Source organism: Melanotaenia boesemani, chromosome 16 (assembly GCF_017639745.1).
Source record: "Melanotaenia boesemani isolate fMelBoe1 chromosome 16, fMelBoe1.pri, whole genome shotgun sequence".
Lineage (NCBI taxonomy): Eukaryota > Metazoa > Chordata > Actinopteri > Atheriniformes > Melanotaeniidae > Melanotaenia > Melanotaenia boesemani.
In genome coordinates, this window is record NC_055697.1 from 23,475,155 (window position 1) to 23,493,677 (window position 18,523).

At 38.2% G+C, this 18,523-nt stretch overlaps 2 protein-coding genes across 3 annotated transcripts in view; both read right to left on the reverse strand.

Moving 5' to 3' along the window:
- The window catches only part of lrpprc (leucine-rich pentatricopeptide repeat containing), a 66,379-nt gene extending 64,580 nt beyond the window's left edge, over nucleotides 1-1,799 (reverse strand). The window contains exons 1-3 of the mRNA XM_042010263.1: nucleotides 1,590-1,799; nucleotides 533-735; nucleotides 218-340 (exon numbers count right to left, since the gene is read on the reverse strand). Coding sequence (XP_041866197.1) covers nucleotides 218-340; nucleotides 533-735; nucleotides 1,590-1,795 — 532 coding nt within the window. The 5' untranslated portion in view covers nucleotides 1,796-1,799. The remainder of the gene's footprint in view (nucleotides 1-217; nucleotides 341-532; nucleotides 736-1,589) is intronic.
- Nucleotides 1,800-2,457: 658 nt separating this feature from the next.
- On the reverse strand, nucleotides 2,458-4,612 carry znhit2 (zinc finger, HIT-type containing 2). 2 transcript variants are annotated; one of them, XM_042011168.1, is made up of 2 exons: nucleotides 4,539-4,612; nucleotides 2,458-4,303 (listed from the first exon to the last, which is right to left on the reverse strand). In XM_042011168.1, the coding sequence occupies exon 2, from the start codon at nucleotides 4,236-4,238 to the stop codon at nucleotides 2,517-2,519; it is 1,722 nt and encodes a 573-aa protein (XP_041867102.1). In that variant the 5' UTR covers nucleotides 4,239-4,303; nucleotides 4,539-4,612; the 3' UTR covers nucleotides 2,458-2,516. The 2 variants fall into 2 exon arrangements, with proteins under 2 accessions (XP_041867102.1, XP_041867101.1); XM_042011167.1 differs by having other exon boundaries at nucleotides 4,530-4,606.
- Nucleotides 4,613-18,523: the final 13,911 nt, after the last annotated feature.

The window sequence follows — 18,523 nt, forward strand, 5'->3', positions numbered from 1 at the left end:
GTATAAATGCAAATAAGCCTTGGTTGCTAGAATAGGCTCCACAACCTGCTAAAAATAATAGAGAATTCTTTGCATCCTCAACACAACACAGTGAAGAAACTACCACAACATTGCAGTTCCCTCTGGAATTCATAAAGTTTTTTTTTTTTCCATTTTTCCATTCATTTCAAGACAGTTCTTCAAACAACATTAGAGTGAGATATGGTGCAGGCCATACCCAGTTCCTGTAACTTCTCCCACACACGGTGTGCCAGCTCAGTGCGTTCTGCCAGAGGCATTTCAGGCAGCAGGGACCCACAACTACGCAGCAGCAACAAGGCCTGATTACCGCTGGGATAACCTGCATGTTGACACACAGATGGCACAGAAATGTAGTTTAATGCATCTGTTGATGATGGACAAATGATGAAGCACAAGTGTAAAGATTTTAGGTAAACCAAGCATATCACCAGTTTGTTTACACAGTCTGTTGACTCCTTTAGTGGACACCTATTCTTGAATGTGGGTTATGGTTCATGATCTGTCCACCTACCTGTTCTGCAGATATCATGGAAGATGCGGAGCAGCAAGGTCTTTGTAATGCGACCAGTCCTTCTTACAGAGCTGTCCAGTTTGGTTAGGGCCCAGTCAAACTGCTGTGCCTGTTTGGATTGCACCACAGTGCTTGCTTCATCCTTCTGCTCTGTGGCCACAGCATAACTACGCACACATCCCGCTGCATATGGCCACACACGACTGTGTTGGATTACAGAGAGAAGGAGTCAAAAAGGAGCAAGAAATTATATGATTATTAAAAGGAAGGAACAGAAAACAGGGCAGACTAAAACTGAAAAATACTATGTTTTTTTGGGTACTTGTGAGAGAAAATACATTACTGTGCATTATACAGGCATTTAAACTGTATTAAACTGTCACAGTAGGATGTGTTGAATATAAAACAACATTGTTGTTGTGCATCATGTTATAATCAGAGAACAGCTCGTTCAAATATTGTTTGTAGTTTAGTTAAGAGCTGTGACCTTGAAGGAAAGAAGACCCAGTCAAGTAATCCATGGCTGCCTGCTATGCATCATTCTGGCATAAACTGAGACACTGTTTCTCTCCTACTTCATTATAAAAAATTTTCTATCTACCATGAAAAGTATTCATTTGCATCAAATTGGCTACAGCACTAAAACAAAGACTGGTGGACCTATTGCTAAAAGCTAGCCTCCTATAAATAAAAGTTTAGGATCAAAGACTGAATGATAAAACTAAGTGTTATCAGGCATATTATCATTATAAATTAAGTTATTGTAACTGGTTTAATTGTGGGTCGTCACACAGTTTGTTAGCATAACCAAGTTACAAAACGTCCCACTATCACCTTCCATAAAATGAGAGCCATATTTACTTATGTGTAATCGAGCAGCTAACTATTTGCGATGCAGTGATTTTTAGGTTATATCATTTAAGTCAAGACTTTATAATTAAAACCGCATGTTATGTCTGTCTTAACACGTGCGTGCCTTTGGCCGTCATTGAACCCCAATGACATCTCTGCTTTAAGCATGGATCGTAGCTGCATCAGCTAACGTGTTGTTGCATACCTGGATAGACTGGCAGAAACAGGGCTGCCCTGTAGGGAACAAACTCCAGCTCTTCTGCCCCCGACAGCTCCGCTGTAGACCCGGCTGAGCAGCGGTCCATTCCTTTTGGTCCCAGTAATCTGACGCAAACCCGAAGGCGAAAACTTAAGTAACCGGGCTGATCTCAAGAGCGCAGCCATGTTTTCTGTCCCAGCATGAAGGAGCATCCGTACCACGTGACTACATGACTACGCAGGAAGAATTATCGCGAGATCACCTACTCGCTTCCCACTTTCACACAAGTGCTTGAATATTTTAAACGTTTTTTTTTCTGTATATTATAATTTTTAAACAACTCCATGTTTTAACATAAATTTAATTTTAAAGTCTGTATTTTAAAGGCCATTTTCTTTCTTCCCCCACACAGGATAGTATGTTTTATTCCTGCCAAAGTATGTAATGTTTTCCAGAATGATTTGTGTGAAAAGCTCTTAGCCATCATCAGGCACGAGTTGGGTTACTTCCTGGTGGGTATGTAGCCAGTTTATCATGAAAGAATAAATGAGAGAATAAATGAGAGACCCACAATCAGAATAAAGAATAAATAAAAATGAATGAGGTTCATGATGTATTAAAAGCTTTCTGCTGTTTGTCAGTTCTTTCATTTTATCTTATCTTTAAATCCTTGCTTTGCTTTATAATGTAAAACTCGTGTGTAGTTTGAATTTGTTTGAAGTTTTAATTCCACAAGATATCTATAAATCAATAAAATTTCCATGGACACAATTAAGGAACAATAGCAAAACTTTCAAACTATTGTGAAGTTAATCTTTAACACAATATGTTGATATTATACCAAACTAAAATCAGAAACAGGTCACCATTTTAAATTTCGTTAATTTTATTACAGCTTGAACTTTAACATCCAACACAATAAAGACATATTCACTAATTCAATTCTTCAATCAGCTTACTGTTCTCTTTCCTGTTCCCATTTTTGAAATTTTCCTCAACTTTTGATTTCTCCATGCCCTTTCTCACACTCTCTCTTCTACTGTGTTCACTCCACAGCTCAATAGCCAGTCTATGAATCTGGTGTGCATTGTCCAACATCCAGGCTTGAAAGAATTCACACTTCTTGCTGGCAAGGAAGTACTTCTGTCTCTTTGCCCCTTCCTCTCCTTCTTTAGACAGGGTTGTTCTGGCCTCAGACAGCACTGAGCGCAGCTGACTCAAAGCTGCAAGGCAGTATCCAGTAGCATCCTGGCTGTCTCTTCCGGTCATGATATGAGCCACGGCTTCCATAGACCTGGCTGGAGCTTGAGGATCATCCCTGTCAAGGTAGCCTCCATTGAGAATAAGAGCTTCTCCACAGTCTAAGGCTTCCTGGACAGAGTTGAACACCCTGCTTGAGTTCAGTGCCTCAGACAGAGCGATTATCATGTCACAGAACTCAAACCTGAGTGAATCAGTGTCACCATTCAACCGACACAAGGTAAAGGCATAGCTATAAAGTGCATTGACTAAACTGTAGCATACCAGAGGTGATGGGTTTGCACATAAATTACTCAACTTTGGAATTTTTGCAGAAATTGGGGGAACTCTTCCCACAGGAGAACTTCCTTTATCTGCTCTTTTTTTCTTTCTTATTCTTTCTTTGACATTTTTCATCTTCTCAACCCCTTCTTCTGATGGCTTGACCTTATTGTTACAGCCCTGCTCATTTTTAACTGTTGTAGTTTCGCTCTCTAGCTTACCCATTTCTTCCTCAAGCACCTCCACTAGTGCTTTCCTGTCTTGCTCATGCTCCTCCCACCAGGGCTCCCAAAGAGGGACTAGCCCACCAAGAGCTCCACCTTTCATCAGATCGATAAACGTCTCTTTCTCTTTATTGTTAAGAAGTTCCCAGAGTTCATCCTCTGAAAGTTTATCGATATCCAACCCCAACAACCGGTCTGCCAAGTCCAGCTCCTCCTCTTCACTTTCAAAATCCTCAGCAGTGTCTCTAGGCAGTAGTTCTCCTCCTCCAATCTCTTCAAGTTTTCTCAAAATATCCTCAAACTCTGTTGCATTCCCCTGTCCAGACTGCTGAAGCTCTGCTAATCTGGACAGGAGCTCCATAACCTGCACCTTTTCTGTTGCTTCTCCTTCGCCCTCATCTGTGTCATCTCCCATAATACCTACTTCTTTCAACAAACTCTCCATCCCCCCATGTGTACTTTCTGCTTTTTGTCTGAGTCCCAACAGAATCTCTTGCATTTTCTTTCTGCCTTCAGTTTCTGTTTTCCCCATCTCCTTCAGCTCACGAAGAACAGACTCCTTGTAAAATTCCTCTGAACACACTGAGTGTTCTTTGCTCTGATAGCAAGCCAACCCACAGTAATGGATGTTACAGCGGGGACAAGTGTAGCAAGAGGGTTTACATTTACACAACGTGCAGACTGCATTCCTCCTGGTATTACTCCCAGCCTCTGTTGCCTTTTCCTCCTTGGTCTTGGCTGGAGAGAGAAAGTCCTCTTGTCCAGATGCAAGTCCTCTGGATGGGAGCAGAATCCCATCTCTGGTCACCGTGTCGGGTTCTTTATCAGTCCATTCCTCCTCCTTTGGACCTATGTTCGTCAGAAGACTCCTCACGGACGGAGGAAGTCTCCGTCTAATTAACGGATTCATTAGCTGTAAACTGAGCTCGGTGTTGTAATAGAGTAGGAGGAAGCGGTGAGGTGAACGGTGGCAACCTAAAAACAGAAGAAACACCTTATCTTATTATGTTTAGTGTTTGGTGATTTTAACATTTTAACTTGCTAACCTTAACCGGACGCAGTGGAGTTAAATCAAAGGAAATATATATATAAATATATAAACAATAACAATAGTGTCAACGAAGGGCTCTGTTACGACGCACAGTATCGCTTTAATAAACTGCGTTTACTTATAAAATGTTAAAGAACAAGAATTACTTACTACTCTAACTGTAGCGTTCACAACAACGTTTGGCGTTTGTTCCGATGACGCAGCTAACTGTCGCAGCTAAATGACGTATGCTTGAAATTTTTCTTCTTCTTCTTCTTTTTTAAATGCAATCTTTATTGACAAAATGTAAAGCAGTACAAAGTCTTTACCATACAATGTCCTTGACTACATTTGATCTGGACAAGGAACAATGAACATATTATACATAAAAAAAAAGAAAAAGAACTGAAATAAATAAAGGGACCATTATTATACATCCCAGGGGGAGAAAACAGCTAAACAGCTAAACAACAATGCATAAAGAGACATGATAGTTTATAGATGCATTATAGGATTTAATGGCTTTTGAGTTGCTGCTTTTGGAGACGGTCTTCTTCTTCTTCTTCTTCTGCTTCTGCTTCTTTTTCTTTCTCTGATTTTGGTCGTGCTAAATGTTATATTTTAATGAAAAAAGACCATTGAAAATTCTACATAATGTAACATCTTAGGCATACATTGTCATTTCCTGTTAAACCCATAACTTCCATAAATTTATTTATTTATTTATTTATTTATTTATTTATTTATTATTTCTAGTGAAGACCTTTAGCTAATATGTTTTGCTGTCCATAACAGTGAAATTGTTCATGTAACCGTATACATGCAGACCATGACAAAGTGGTAGCTGCCAGCTGCAATTTTTTCAGTACATCCAGTCAGTTGTTCATAGTGGTGAAACTGGTTAATTGTTACTTGACTAACAAATTATCTGTATGTAGAAAAAATACCAACTGAAGTATCATGTTTGTACCACCTGGCCTCAGCAATACCCACAAATCTTATTTATATCAGGACAGTTGTTTCTAAATTTTGATATTCCTCACATGCTACTTTCCAGTAAATGTCTGAAAAAACTGTTGTCATAATATAAATTTGAAATATTATGTTGCTGAAGCAAAAAGGTTGTTTTTTTTCTTTTTTGTGTAAACAATGCACACAGATCTAAACAACACATCTCAAGCCTGTGTACATGTTGTCATATGACTAACAGCTCTTCCACCTAATTTTCTGCCAATTTGTGTGAGCATTATGCATGGCTGTGTATTTGTGTATCCTGAGCACACTGTGTGTCTGCATCTCCTGTAGGGCTGTTTGCTATGAGGTGATTGTCTCCTGTAGGGGGTCAAGCATGGTAAAGGTCATGCAGGTGGGGAGCTGTCAGATGACTGTCCACCCCTCACTGGGCCAAGGGGTTCTCGTGCTGCCTGTCAGAGCCTGTGGGGAAAGAAGGAGGAGAAGGAATGTCTGAGGACGACGTGTGCCATGCTGTCTTGGCCCCGCCCCTGGCATCCGAGCCAGCAGTCCTGGGTAGGCAGCTGCCTTCTCTTATCTCCCTTCTACTTCTCTGGCATGACCTGTGACATGTTAGTATCTGAAAACAAGATCCATGAACTTACTTACTTACACACTGTTACATAGATGATATGTAGTAAAATCATGTACATGTTAAGCGAGTTTGGTTGTGAGAAGATAATTTTTAAAGCATTCTGTTTGGTATTTTGACTTTATCAGTGTAAAAAGATAGATAGAAACAAGGATATGACTGAAGCAATTACATAAAATTGGACCTCTGTAACTATATCATGTAGACTATAATCACTAACTATAATGTAATAATGTTATAATGCTCCCAGCAACACAAGTAAGTTATTGTTGATTTTTATGAAGAAGTTCAGCAAAATTGCGAGCTGCAGTTTAAAATGATGCAGGATAAATGAAAAAATGTAAATTGTATAGTTTAAGTAAACCTGACTGACCTGTTTCACAGGAGTGTTCTCGCTGAAACTGCAGTAGCAGTGAAAAGCACTGATTTATAAGAATAAAAATCCTCTGATATAACTGAACAATCAAAGAAGCATAAAAAACTAATTAAACAAACACACTTTCACTTCACAGTAAATGCCACCAGTTTCAATGTCTATGTCTCCAAATTGTCCTCACAAAGATAGATTCTGCAGCACACACATGCAGACACAGTCACATCCCGCTGCCTGCCACCAGCTGATAGGTGACAGGAAACAGGCTCTGCCTTTTGGGCATGTCCAGCCCCGGCATGTCTGGAGCTGTCCACAGTACAACAGCAGGGTATGTGTGTGTGTGTGTGTGTGTGTGTGTGTCTGCAGTAAAAGAGTAGACTTATGCTGATCTGGACTGTGCTGTCACATGTCAGCTCAAAACAGTGTGGCATTTTAAGACATCCAATTGAGTCTGTGTGTGCATGTATGTGTGAATGTGTGTGTGCACACACATGTGTGTGTAAGATGGAAGATACTTCTTGTCCTTTATTTCCAATTTATTTCTGAACAACTATCATGGTTTATGGGTTTTGTTTCTCTTTGATTCTGATTTGTTATGTTTATGTTCCATCTTTTATGATGTATTTTTTTATTATTTTGATGCTGACTGTGATTAATTTCTTTTGTGTTATCCTCAGCCTTGCTTTCTGCTCTTCACACACATCTAGCAAAAAAAAAAAAAAAAAAAAAAAAAAAAATCATAAAAAAAGACAAGTGCATTTCACTTTTGAGAGAAAAATAAATAAAGCTGACTACAATAATTCATGTTTTGGTCTTAAGTGTTAAAAAAAGATTTTTTTTTCTGTTTTTGTCTAATAAATTATTGTTCTTACTTGCCTGCCTCCCACCTCTAAGTCTGCATTTGGGTTCTTTCCTCACGCACTATACCACATTGTAACAAACATTAGACTTATTCCAATTGTAATAAAAGAAGTAAAACAGATAAACAAGCTATTTAAGTTAATAGAAAATGGATAAATTATGGAATGGCCAGTTTTTTATGTTTGAAAGCTCTTTCCCTTTTCATATTTTCTTGATTTTTTAGTGTAAACTAATTTACAATGAGAATCAGCATCATTATGAAACTAAACTTATATCAGTAAAAAAAATGTATGAGTGAGGCAATGAGTGTCAGTGAGTGTGTGTGAACTGAAACCAGCCATAGCATCAACCCGCCTTTTGCCTCCTGTCCCTCTTATCCTTTTATCATTCAACCCTTTTTTTTATGAATGAATCCCAGAATGTCATAGCACCCCTAGCATAAAAGCATCAATGCACTCCTTCAATTATTTAAGACCTGAATCTATCATTTTTACTTCCTCACTAGAAGGTATCACTGTTCTCCACAAACACCTCTTCCTCATCTTTCTATCTTCCTGTCTTCTTTCTGTTGACCACCTTTGCTAGGTCACTCAATCCACAGACAAATCCTTGTTTCTTGTACAGCTCCTCGATCCTTCTCGACCAATGAACTCTTGGTCCCTGAGTGTGTGTAAAAGTGTGTGTGCTGAGTGCAGTGCGGCGTGTAATGTGCTAAAACACAGGTAGATGGAGCAGTAGCCTCTCAGTGACCTAAAGCGGCTGTTGACAGCAGTGTCAGTAGAAACTAGCAGAGAGATAGAAAAAGAAACCTCACACCACTCAAAAAGTCAACTTCCTCTCTGACTCTTTCTTTTTTTGTCCAAATAAAGGGTCCAGTGTATCACAGCAGCCTTACACCGTGGATTTGAAGTGTCCAGAGTTAATATGTCTGCTGGTGCTCACACAGTCAGTCACTAGGTGTGTGACATTTCTTTCTTTATATAATTTACTCACTTTCCCTTTCTTGATCTGTTTCCTATCTATTTCCTGTTTAAACGGTGCCGCATTTGTAAAGAAAATGCTTTTGTGGGATTAACAGAAAAGTTTTGTATGTGGGTTGTGCTCTTGTTGTTTCTTGTTTTATAATTTATTGGATTGGAAGATTTAAATAAAAAGAAAACAAGATATGTTTGTATTTTAACTATTTATTCACTCATCAAACAGGGGCCTCTGTGGCATGTGGAAGAACCATACCCAGTTATAACAGCCTTGCCCATTCTCCTCTGCTGGTCACCAGCATGAACAACACATCCAAGCGGATCCAATGGGGTTGAGATCAGGACTACAGGCAGGCCATTACATCTTCTCAACTCCCAAATTCTGGAGGTAGGGCAGTCATGGCAACTGATAGCAGAAAAAGTTGTTTGGCATTGGTAGAGGAGATTTGACAAGTTTTCATGGGCACACATACTCACTGCCCACAAATGCATTTTCTTTACAAATGTTGCACCATTTGAAAGGGAAATAAGCCAGCTTCCCAATTTTCCAAAGATTTACTGCTTTTGTCAGAACAAAGAAAAAATCCATTGAACACAAATTTCTTTACTTTTGCGTTAAGTTATGAGCACAATTTCTGTCTGCTGCTGGTATCAAACAACTGCTGACTATTGTTGTATATGTATATGTTGTTGTTGCTTATTTAAAAATGGAACATATTATTTGGTTAATTTTTATAATTGTGTATACCTTTTGTCTAATAGCAGCTGGGATTGGCTTCAGCCCTCTCAAAGCCCTGCAATGGAATAAGTGGATATAGACACATATAGGTGGATGAATTAGAATGATCTGTTTTATGGCTGCTGCTTGTCTTTGTGATTTGTCTGTAAAATGTTTCAAGAAAAAAACTTGTACTTTTTCTTTTCATTCAACAACTAGGATATTTTCCTGACCAGAAAAAGATTCATTGATAATAAATGCCAATGTTTCAAAGAAATTAAAATACAGTAAAATAACAGAAATCCTAAATTCTGCAAGTGTCATGACCTATGCACCAACACATCAAATTAATTATGCCTCTGTTTTATACTATTGATTCTTCTTTGGGAAGAAAAGATTCATTCATAAAATCTACAAAAAAATTTAATTGTTACCATTTATTTCTTTCATGTGATGTTCAATTTTGAGATTTTTCAATATCTTACTTCCATATTATGTCAAAATATGATTTAGCTATTTCTGTTTTCACAAATACTCACAAACCTTTATTTCAAGATAAGACTATAAGTTTTAGCCTCAATACATTTTGTGCAACTGATTCAAAATAATTTACAGAAAATCCCTCCTATCTTTACATATGTGCCTCTTTTAATCCATTCCCAGGTGACAAATCAGACTGAAATCTACAAAACCTTCTGGCACTTTCTAAAACAATCATCATCATTCATTGGTTCCATGACAAGTAATACGAGTAGCATTTGGAGCTCTTAAAAATGAACCTAAAAATGACATATCCTCTGTAAAACTGGCTGTAACTTAAAAAATATCTGTCTCATAGTTCTAACTTTTGTGCATTACTTTTCCCTCCAAAATTTCATTAAAAAAGTAACGATTCAAAGTGGGAACCCTTTATTGAGTTAAAATGGCATGGCTTGTTTTCTTTAAGACATGCTTAGAGCTAGTTTGTTTTTACTTTTTAATTTTTTCCCAAGTCGGACATCCCTGTGTTCCTCATGACTTGAGAAGAAAAATCCTCGGTGAGCATTTTATGTTCATGCCTTCTCTCTCTGTCCTCCTCCATCTGACCATTCCCACAGGAGCAAACCTGAGACTGACTGTATATCAGTGTATCACCCACCTCCATCTGTCTAACCTCCAGCCCCGCCTCCCTCCAATCCTCATGAGAGGGAGCAGGGGATCAAGAAAAGGGGAAAGAGTAGAGAAAGAAGTGAGGGAGTGAAGGAAAAAAGTGTGCCTGTGTCCCAAAGGATTGATTTCTGTCTGTCTAAATCAGGAAGTGAGAATGTGACGGCAGGAGAGACAGCATAGGCATCCTTTTAGTGAGTGTGTGTGTGTGTATTTGTGTGGACCTTGTTAAGCTGAGGTGTCATATATGTGAAGATCACAGCTTCATGTTAGTAGCAACCAGGGATGATGCTCTAAACTATTGAAACACCAGAAACAACCTTGCTGTGATATGTAGTGTGTGTGTGTGTGTTTCTGTGTGTTGATGCCTTTTGGGAAACTGGGTGGAGATTAATACCACTTTCAGAGTCTGGAAGTGAAAATGTTATCAAGTATGTCATCTAAGGAAAAAGAAAACAGTGAAAAGAGTGTGACATTGTCTCATCCGGGCCCTGATCTACACACACATGTACACACAGTCTAGATCACTGTAGGTCCTCAACTTTATTTCAGAGTTTGAAAATCCCAATGAAATAATTATAGCCTTTATTATTAAGCATACCATTCATTTATACAGAATTTTTCTAAATCACTGAAAGCTGCTAAAAAATAAAAGCTGCTGAAATAAAATAAAAACAATTATAAAATGAGACTTAGACCAAGGACCATGAGAACAGAAACGTAATGCAATGAATTATCTAAAAAATAGTAGTAAAAAACAGAACATTTCGCCTCTGTCAACAAAACTGTCATGTATCAAATATTATCATTTTGTGTGTTGGGTCAAATTTTTTTTATTTTTTTTTAAGAAGATATTTTGGTCCATTACGGTCTTTTTTTGCTAGACTGCTACCTTTTGATAGCCAACAAGTTTCACATACTGTCACAATCCCACTCATTACTTAGTTCTAACTTGAATCACTTTTTCTTCAAACCAGTTGCTGACATTTTGGTCAAAATTATTGGCACTCCTAATTTGTAATAACAGAATTTGTAACATCTTCACAAATAAGTAGAAGTAAATCATATTTAGAATATTTTCATGTTGTTGAGTCACAGCAAAAAACAAGGTTTTCATACATGGACAATGAGAAACTATACAAAATGCATGCAAGTTACAGTCATTGATCTTCTTAATTAATCTGATTTCGTTCTTAAAAAGAAAAGTGGTCTGCATGTGCCTAATAACCTTAATTAACCAGTAAATCATAGTTTCACTAAATGAAAAACAATACCTAAATGTTTTTATTATCACAAAGTTTCACATTTAAAAGATTGTGTGTATATGGATCTGGCAGTAGAAGAAACTCAGATGGAGTTTGTCAAAGAAATACAACACCTGCCTTCAGGCCGACCTGGAGTAGTCTGGAGTGATGGTTTCAGTCATAAAATGCTGTATGCTGAACCAAACTAATCATAGAAAATCTACAACCTGCCTGTAGATTGAGGAAAATAAAGAGGAATGTTTGGGAACGTGATGCACCAGTTGGTTTTTAGAAAGCAAAATGAAGCTCAGGGATAATTTGTCATGGTGGCTGCTCTGCTGGGCTTCCAGTCCAATTATTAGGCTTATTGGCTCCACCTGCAGTTCCCTGATTGCTCCCTTGTATCACCTGTGCTCTGCTCTACTTATACCCTCTCCAGTCTTTGCTTCCTTGCCAGATGGTCAACTGCTCTTGCCTTGTTGATATCCAGCCTTGCTTTGTGTTCCTGATCTCCTGTCTTTGACCCTGTTACGCCACGGATTTCTCTTGCCTGACCCTCATCGGATTATCTTGCCCAAAGTCTACCTGGATATCGAACCCTGTTTTGGACCAACCACGGATTCTGACCTGCCCCGGATAAGTAGTCTCTTTCCTGCCACTCTGTGTATGACCTCTGCCTGCTATATTGACCACGCTGTTTGGATTTTGTATTTTTGCCCTTATATTTGGAGTTTTTGCAGATTCCTGAACGCCACAGTCTTCTTGGATCCTCCCTCCTTGTCCTGTCAGACTGTTCCAGTTTCCCTGCACTACCACCTATACAATAAATCACTTTTGCCTTATCCTGCTCCTGTTGTGGTCGATTATCTGGTCCTCTGGGAAAACGGTTACATAATTAGACATTTAATTTATAGTAAAACACGGCAGCGGTTCTATCATTATGTGGGATGCTTTGTTATTTGTTAAACCAGTTGATTACTAAAGAGTAAGATTTTACTCAGTGTCAGGAAACTTGATTTGAAGTGAAAGGCTTGGATCCTCACAGCTAGCACATCTAACAACACAAAAGAAGGGTCTGAAGAGAACGAGGACCAGTTAATTTAGAATATCTTTAGAAATTGGTCTAAACTCATTACTCTTCATAGTTACTGAAGAAAAATAATACAAAAACAAAAGTTGCAGAATGGCTATAGAAATGTTATCTAGTTTCTGTCTTGATTTATCACTGTAATTTAATCACTTGAAATTCATGGCTGTCTCTAATTTGTTGGTGTCTCTGGCTTTCTGAAGCTTATGTGTCAGTTCACATAAGCTTCCTCAGCAGATTCACATTTACAAACACACCTTATAAAATAACAGGCGCTTTCTCTCTGTGGATGAATAATTAGATCGGCACAGGGACGTCTCTTTGTGTCCCCTCACACATTCAGCCACATGAATGTAGGCCAATTCGCTTCCTACCCAGCACAGTCAAAACAAAACAGTCATTGTCTCTCTGCCTTTACCTATCTCTTATAACTTCTATCTATCTTTATCTCTCTCTTTCATGAGGTGTGAGTCAAAAAGAATTGTCCAGCAGATCAACAACAGAACTGTTCCTGTGAACACACACGTACACACAGTCACACACTGACACTGATGCAGTCATGGTCACATCATTATATCCATATTAGCAGGGAAAACCTTCCGCTCCAACACCTATATGCCTTCACTGCAGGCCATCTGCACTGATTTGCCTGGACTATAATTGATTTGCTGTGTGTCTCTGTCCTTGTCTGTCTTAACAGATCACTCTCAATAAATACACATGGCATAATATGTTTCTCAAATGAATGTCTATTTGAAATATGCTCTATAATGTAGTGTAATCCGTTTCTCACTTAAGTTTAAAGCGATTTAGTTTATACAGAAAGACAGAAAATAAGACAAAGTTTCATCATTTAATGTTTATTTTGCATAATAATGATAGAAAAGGCACTGCATGTGTCATGTTTTTGACACAATGTGTAGTAAATGTAACTTATCTGAAAGTAGCATGTATCTAAATCCACTTGTATTGATCATGTTACATTCATAAACATCACGCTGCCCTCTTAGCCCCTGTGCAATTAGACTCTCAAGTTATCAACCTAAAGACACATTTTTGCACGAGTAAAGAATGTTATAGTGATCCCGAAACTGTGTAAAAGTCTGAAGGAGCAAACTATAGAAAAGGATACTTCATGTTGTATGTACTTGAGATACTTGTGATATTAATGTTGCATCATTTGTTATTATTGATAAAACAGCAAAGAACAATTTATCACAATTGCATCACCTAAATGTACAGCTGTAAAACTGTTATTGTAAACATCACACACTGCTACCCAAGTACAAATGTGGGATACACCTGCATGTTGCATGTGTATGTTAACCCCAGGCAAGTTAAGTGGCACAATAGCAGAAGTATGGAGAAAGGACAGGGGAGCACTTGGCATTTGGGGCATGCACATAATCACACTTTCTCACTGTGTTAATGTTAGTCCAAAAAGGTTGTGTGTTAGTGTGTTTGACAGTTCTCTGACCCTGGCTGCAATGTTGACATTAGCAGACCAGGACACTTTACCTCTGCTTTGGGAAAAGGCCGATGCTGAGTTTTAGCAATTTCTTTAATAGTCTTTGTTAAAGCAAGAGACAACAGTGTTTAAAACCTTTAAGAGATTAGTGTACAGCTCTTTGATAAGTGCTTTGATGTTTGTTTTCATGTAATCAAGAACGTTGGTATGATGTGTTGCCTTCACTGTTCGTCTCATGATAAAATAATAAGTTCTGAGAATAGATTCCAAGACTGCAGCTTGCTGTCAAGATTGGAAATTTCCATGTTAGGCAAGAAATATGTTGTCTCTCTCCATCTCGCAGCCATGATTTTGCACTTTGTTCAAGCTTGTTTATGTTCACTTTTCCAAAAATGAACTCCTGTTTAGTTTTCTATTCTACAAATTGTCATCATGCTAAGTCAGGAGGACTGATAGAATGGAAGAGGACAGCAAGACACAAACAAATAAGCATGTAGATGAATAACACAACACTGATGTCAAGAACACGCCTGTCATTGGAGGGAGAGACACAGGCTCCCTCAACCGTGACTTGTAATTGTTACGCAGGAGAAAGAAAGATCAACAAAATAATGAGCCAAAAAACAAGAAAAGAATCTACAATCTGCTTGAGCTTTAACTCTCCTACTTTTGTTTGTCTTACTATCTTCTTATCTTATTTGTTTATGCTTCACATGAGTTTATATCTGCACATATGTGTGAAGTTGAGCGCTTCATCTGTCTGTCATGCGGTGTGCAGTGTCAGACACGTCTCATCATATTAAGGAGCGGACGCTTTAATAAAGTCAACTCGACGATAGATATTACAGTCCTTCAGCTTTTATTTTTCCCCACACCTGAAGCCCTTATCAGTTAAAGGGTTTATGCCCTCAGGAAGGGAAGGTTGGGAGCGAGACTTAAAAAAACAGACCAATCTAGGGAAAAATTGCATTTAGGGAACTTATCAAGGCATTACTGTAAAAGGAAGTGGTTTTGTTTTCAAGTAATGATGATGACAAATCATCTCTTTTTGTATGTTTTTTCTCATAGTTGCAGATTGTGTGTCAGTAGGTTCTCCATCCTCCAGTATTACCCAGGCCTTCTTTTATTGACCTTTATAAGATCTTAAATGTTTGCACCTGTTTTCCTCATCCATTGATCGCTAAACACTTATGTCTGCTTTCCTTTACTTCCCTCTCCTAGTTTCTCACATCTATCTATCTATCCATCAAGAAATCCTTCCACCAGTTCTTTGGTGGATTGTCCGTCCCTGTATCTGCCTCCTGTCTGGTCTCAAACACCATTAATCCAAACCTCCTATATTATACTCAGCTCTTCTACCTTTCTATCCTCAAGCCTGTTGGCTGCAGGTAAATGTAGCAGATCTTTCACAGGTTGGCAAATCTGCCATTCATTGTGCATGTAGATGACTGTGCGTGTGTGTGTGTGTGGGCTTTGTTGGTTTATGTATGTGTGTGGTGAGAGGGGCGTTAAGACAGCTGTCACACTGTCTTAGGATCATATGCAGGCTGTCAGATATGCTGTAAAGTAACTGACATCCATCCAGGAAAACACCACACAACACAAACATATACAAACATGAGTGTGTATGTACTGTATATATGTATATTTTTGTGTCTATACAAACATACAGCACTTCTCTAAAGCAGCATTTTAAGAAGAGCTCACAGAACATGACAAACAATCTGAGATGTTCACCTGGCCCCAAAATTCCCCAAATAACGATCTGATGTCATCTGTGGGAAACAAGCCCAATCCTTAAAGACCTCAACCTCACCAACCCACAGGGCCCAAAGGATCTATTAATATCATTCCCGTAGCAGACTCTCCACAATATGCTCAGATTTTCTTTCCTCACACCCTGATTGATCAGAAGTATTTTGTCAGCTTGAGGAGGATCAGCTAAATATTAGATAGGTGGTCATAATACCGCTGATCTGAGTATTTCCCTCAGTCTGAAGAATTGGTCCTGCACTGTGTTTTGTGAATTCATTTTTGTACTTCTATATGTACTTAATGGTAAAAGTGTTAAAGTTGAGAATAGTAACTTATTCAGACAGACTTCGATTGTATGACCCGTGTGCGCAATTGTATAACAGCAAAATAGTATTTCTGTAGGAAACTGAAGAGTTGTAGCAACAAATAATGTAACAACCAATAGCAATACCTGCCTCACATCACATAAATGTAATATTATTCACATTTAATATTTATAACAGTCGCAAAAAGCAGAGTTAACAAATGTTCATCATTCATGTTTATTTTTTGAGTCTTGAAAGGAGCAGCAGATAAAAAGACAGCCTAAAATCACAGCAAAAAAACTGTAGCTAAGCCTTCTCAACTCTTCTACAGAGCTGTGTGTGTTTGATTCTTTATTTTTTCAATTTTCTTTACAGTATGTGAATGTGTGGGAATGTACAAATGTGCTATTCATGTTTGTGTGTGCATGCCTGGGTTTCAACATGAGTGTGTATGTTGTGGGATCTCTCAGGAGAAGGTGAATGATTCATCTTTTTGCTCCCCAGCCTGCACAGGTAAATAACATATTCACACACCACTAGGCACTCCATCGCTCTCCTTTCCACTCATATCACCCCGTTCTCATGTGCACCATGGATCCTCCACACTCTTACCTTCATCTTGAAATGCCTGCACAGCTCCTCTGTGCTGTGTGTATTTCTTACTGATGTCCAGCGAGACAAGAGAGACAGACAGGTCCGTTGGCCACAGTGCAGCTGTCGTTTCAGGTTAGTGCAGGCGAGAAATGGCTGAGGAGGTGGTGGAGATGGATGAATAAGTGAAGAGGGTGCAGACTGGACTCATGTTAAATGTAGAAAGGCTAACGGACCAGACTGCTGTTGAGCTGTGTGTGTGTGTTTATCTGAGAAACGGAGAGACTGAGTATGATTTTACATGTGCACATGTACACTACAGAGGACCTGCTGCCTGTCCCACTGAGCTCTCAATTAGCACACGCCACTAGAGCAGGACGCATACACACAGACACACATATGCAAACACACACAGAGGACCCTAGAGATGTGCCTCGAACCTGCCTGTCAGCTGCTGTTAGATCACACTGCACTTGGCTGACACCACAAAACACAGTCACACACACTTAGATGCAAAGTTTTATTGTGATTAGAGTTTAGACAAAAAAAATTGAATTCATATTAAGTTTGGAGACATACTGAACTACTGTGGTTGTGTTTGGTTCTTAAGAATAATTCAAAATTTATGTGTGTGCATTATAATAATTAATAACTATCCAAGTAAACTCTGTATTTTCCACCATTTATTATTAAAAATATGTTTCTCTCACCACACATCACCTATTTTGTCCTTGTGCATATTTTAATGGCATCATCAATAATGGACATGCAGCTATTCTGTGGAAGAGCAAGCTGGTGCATAGCAGTGCTTCCACACAAAAAAAGATGTGCACACATTCATCATAATGTGGGTCAGACCAGTTGGTTAATGTAGAATTTCATCAGTTAAAAACTTTGTATTAGCTGATTTGTTACTGAGCCTATTAGGATTCACTGTGCCCCCCATCTGTGTTGCTATGCTAACGTTGCTAACATAACTTCCCATTGGATTTAACCCATTTTCTGTAAAACCGAAAAGCAAGGGAAAATAGTTTCTTTGCATTTTTTCTTTTAACTTAACTAAGGATTTCATTGTAGAACAGAAGAACTGGCCAACTGAAGACAGCATGAAGACCAAACACTAGCAACACAGCAATTATCAGACTATGAACAAAGGAAAACTAGGAACAGTGACTAATAATAAATGAGAAGCAGGTGTGACAATGTGAAAATCAAATCTAACTGGAACACAGAAGGAACAGAAATTTGACTGGAATAACTCCTGTATTCAGAAGGAGGCGCTAATAGCTGACATGATCCTTAAAGTGTAAATTACAGTTACAAGTGTTCATAAGATTTTAGAGAAATAAAGTGTTAAAAGCATTACTTTGAATGTATTTTTCTTTCGGCTATTTGACCTGAAGTCTATGTTTCCCTCTAACGTTTAGTGTTTTAATGAATGTACTGTCATGTTTTTATTTGGAATGGATTTGTGTGTCATATGAAAACAATATTTAAATTTAAATTAAAAGTCAAATAACTTTTTTTTTTTAAAAAAGTCAGATGTTTTGTAAATATTGTTTGAAAAATTGTTCTTTTGTATTTTCTGAGAAAAAGGTGTCAGGTATCACTTTAGATAGAAATCTTCCAGTCTGTTGTTTAACTGCTGGTAATTTTGCTGAACCAAAATAAGCTATCTATTACATCCCCACTATATATGATTTTCTTTTATGAGTCATAATCATTTTCAGCATAAATTATTATGATTCTTACACCATAATCACCTGACAGCATCAGTAAGATTAGGGACAAATCTAGTGTCTTTGTAAAAGAGCACATCATCATGCTGAATGTTTCTTGAGATGAAGCATAAAGACAACACTGGATATCATCATCGCAGATAAAAAATAATGTCCAACTTGACATTACTGATTCAGTGGACTTGCTCATCTTATTTAGACATAATTTTCTTTCTCCATAAGGCACACCCTCCACCACTAACTTCCTCCTTGAACCCTCCATCTCAAGAGTGTCTTTCCATAAAGCCAAACAAATCTA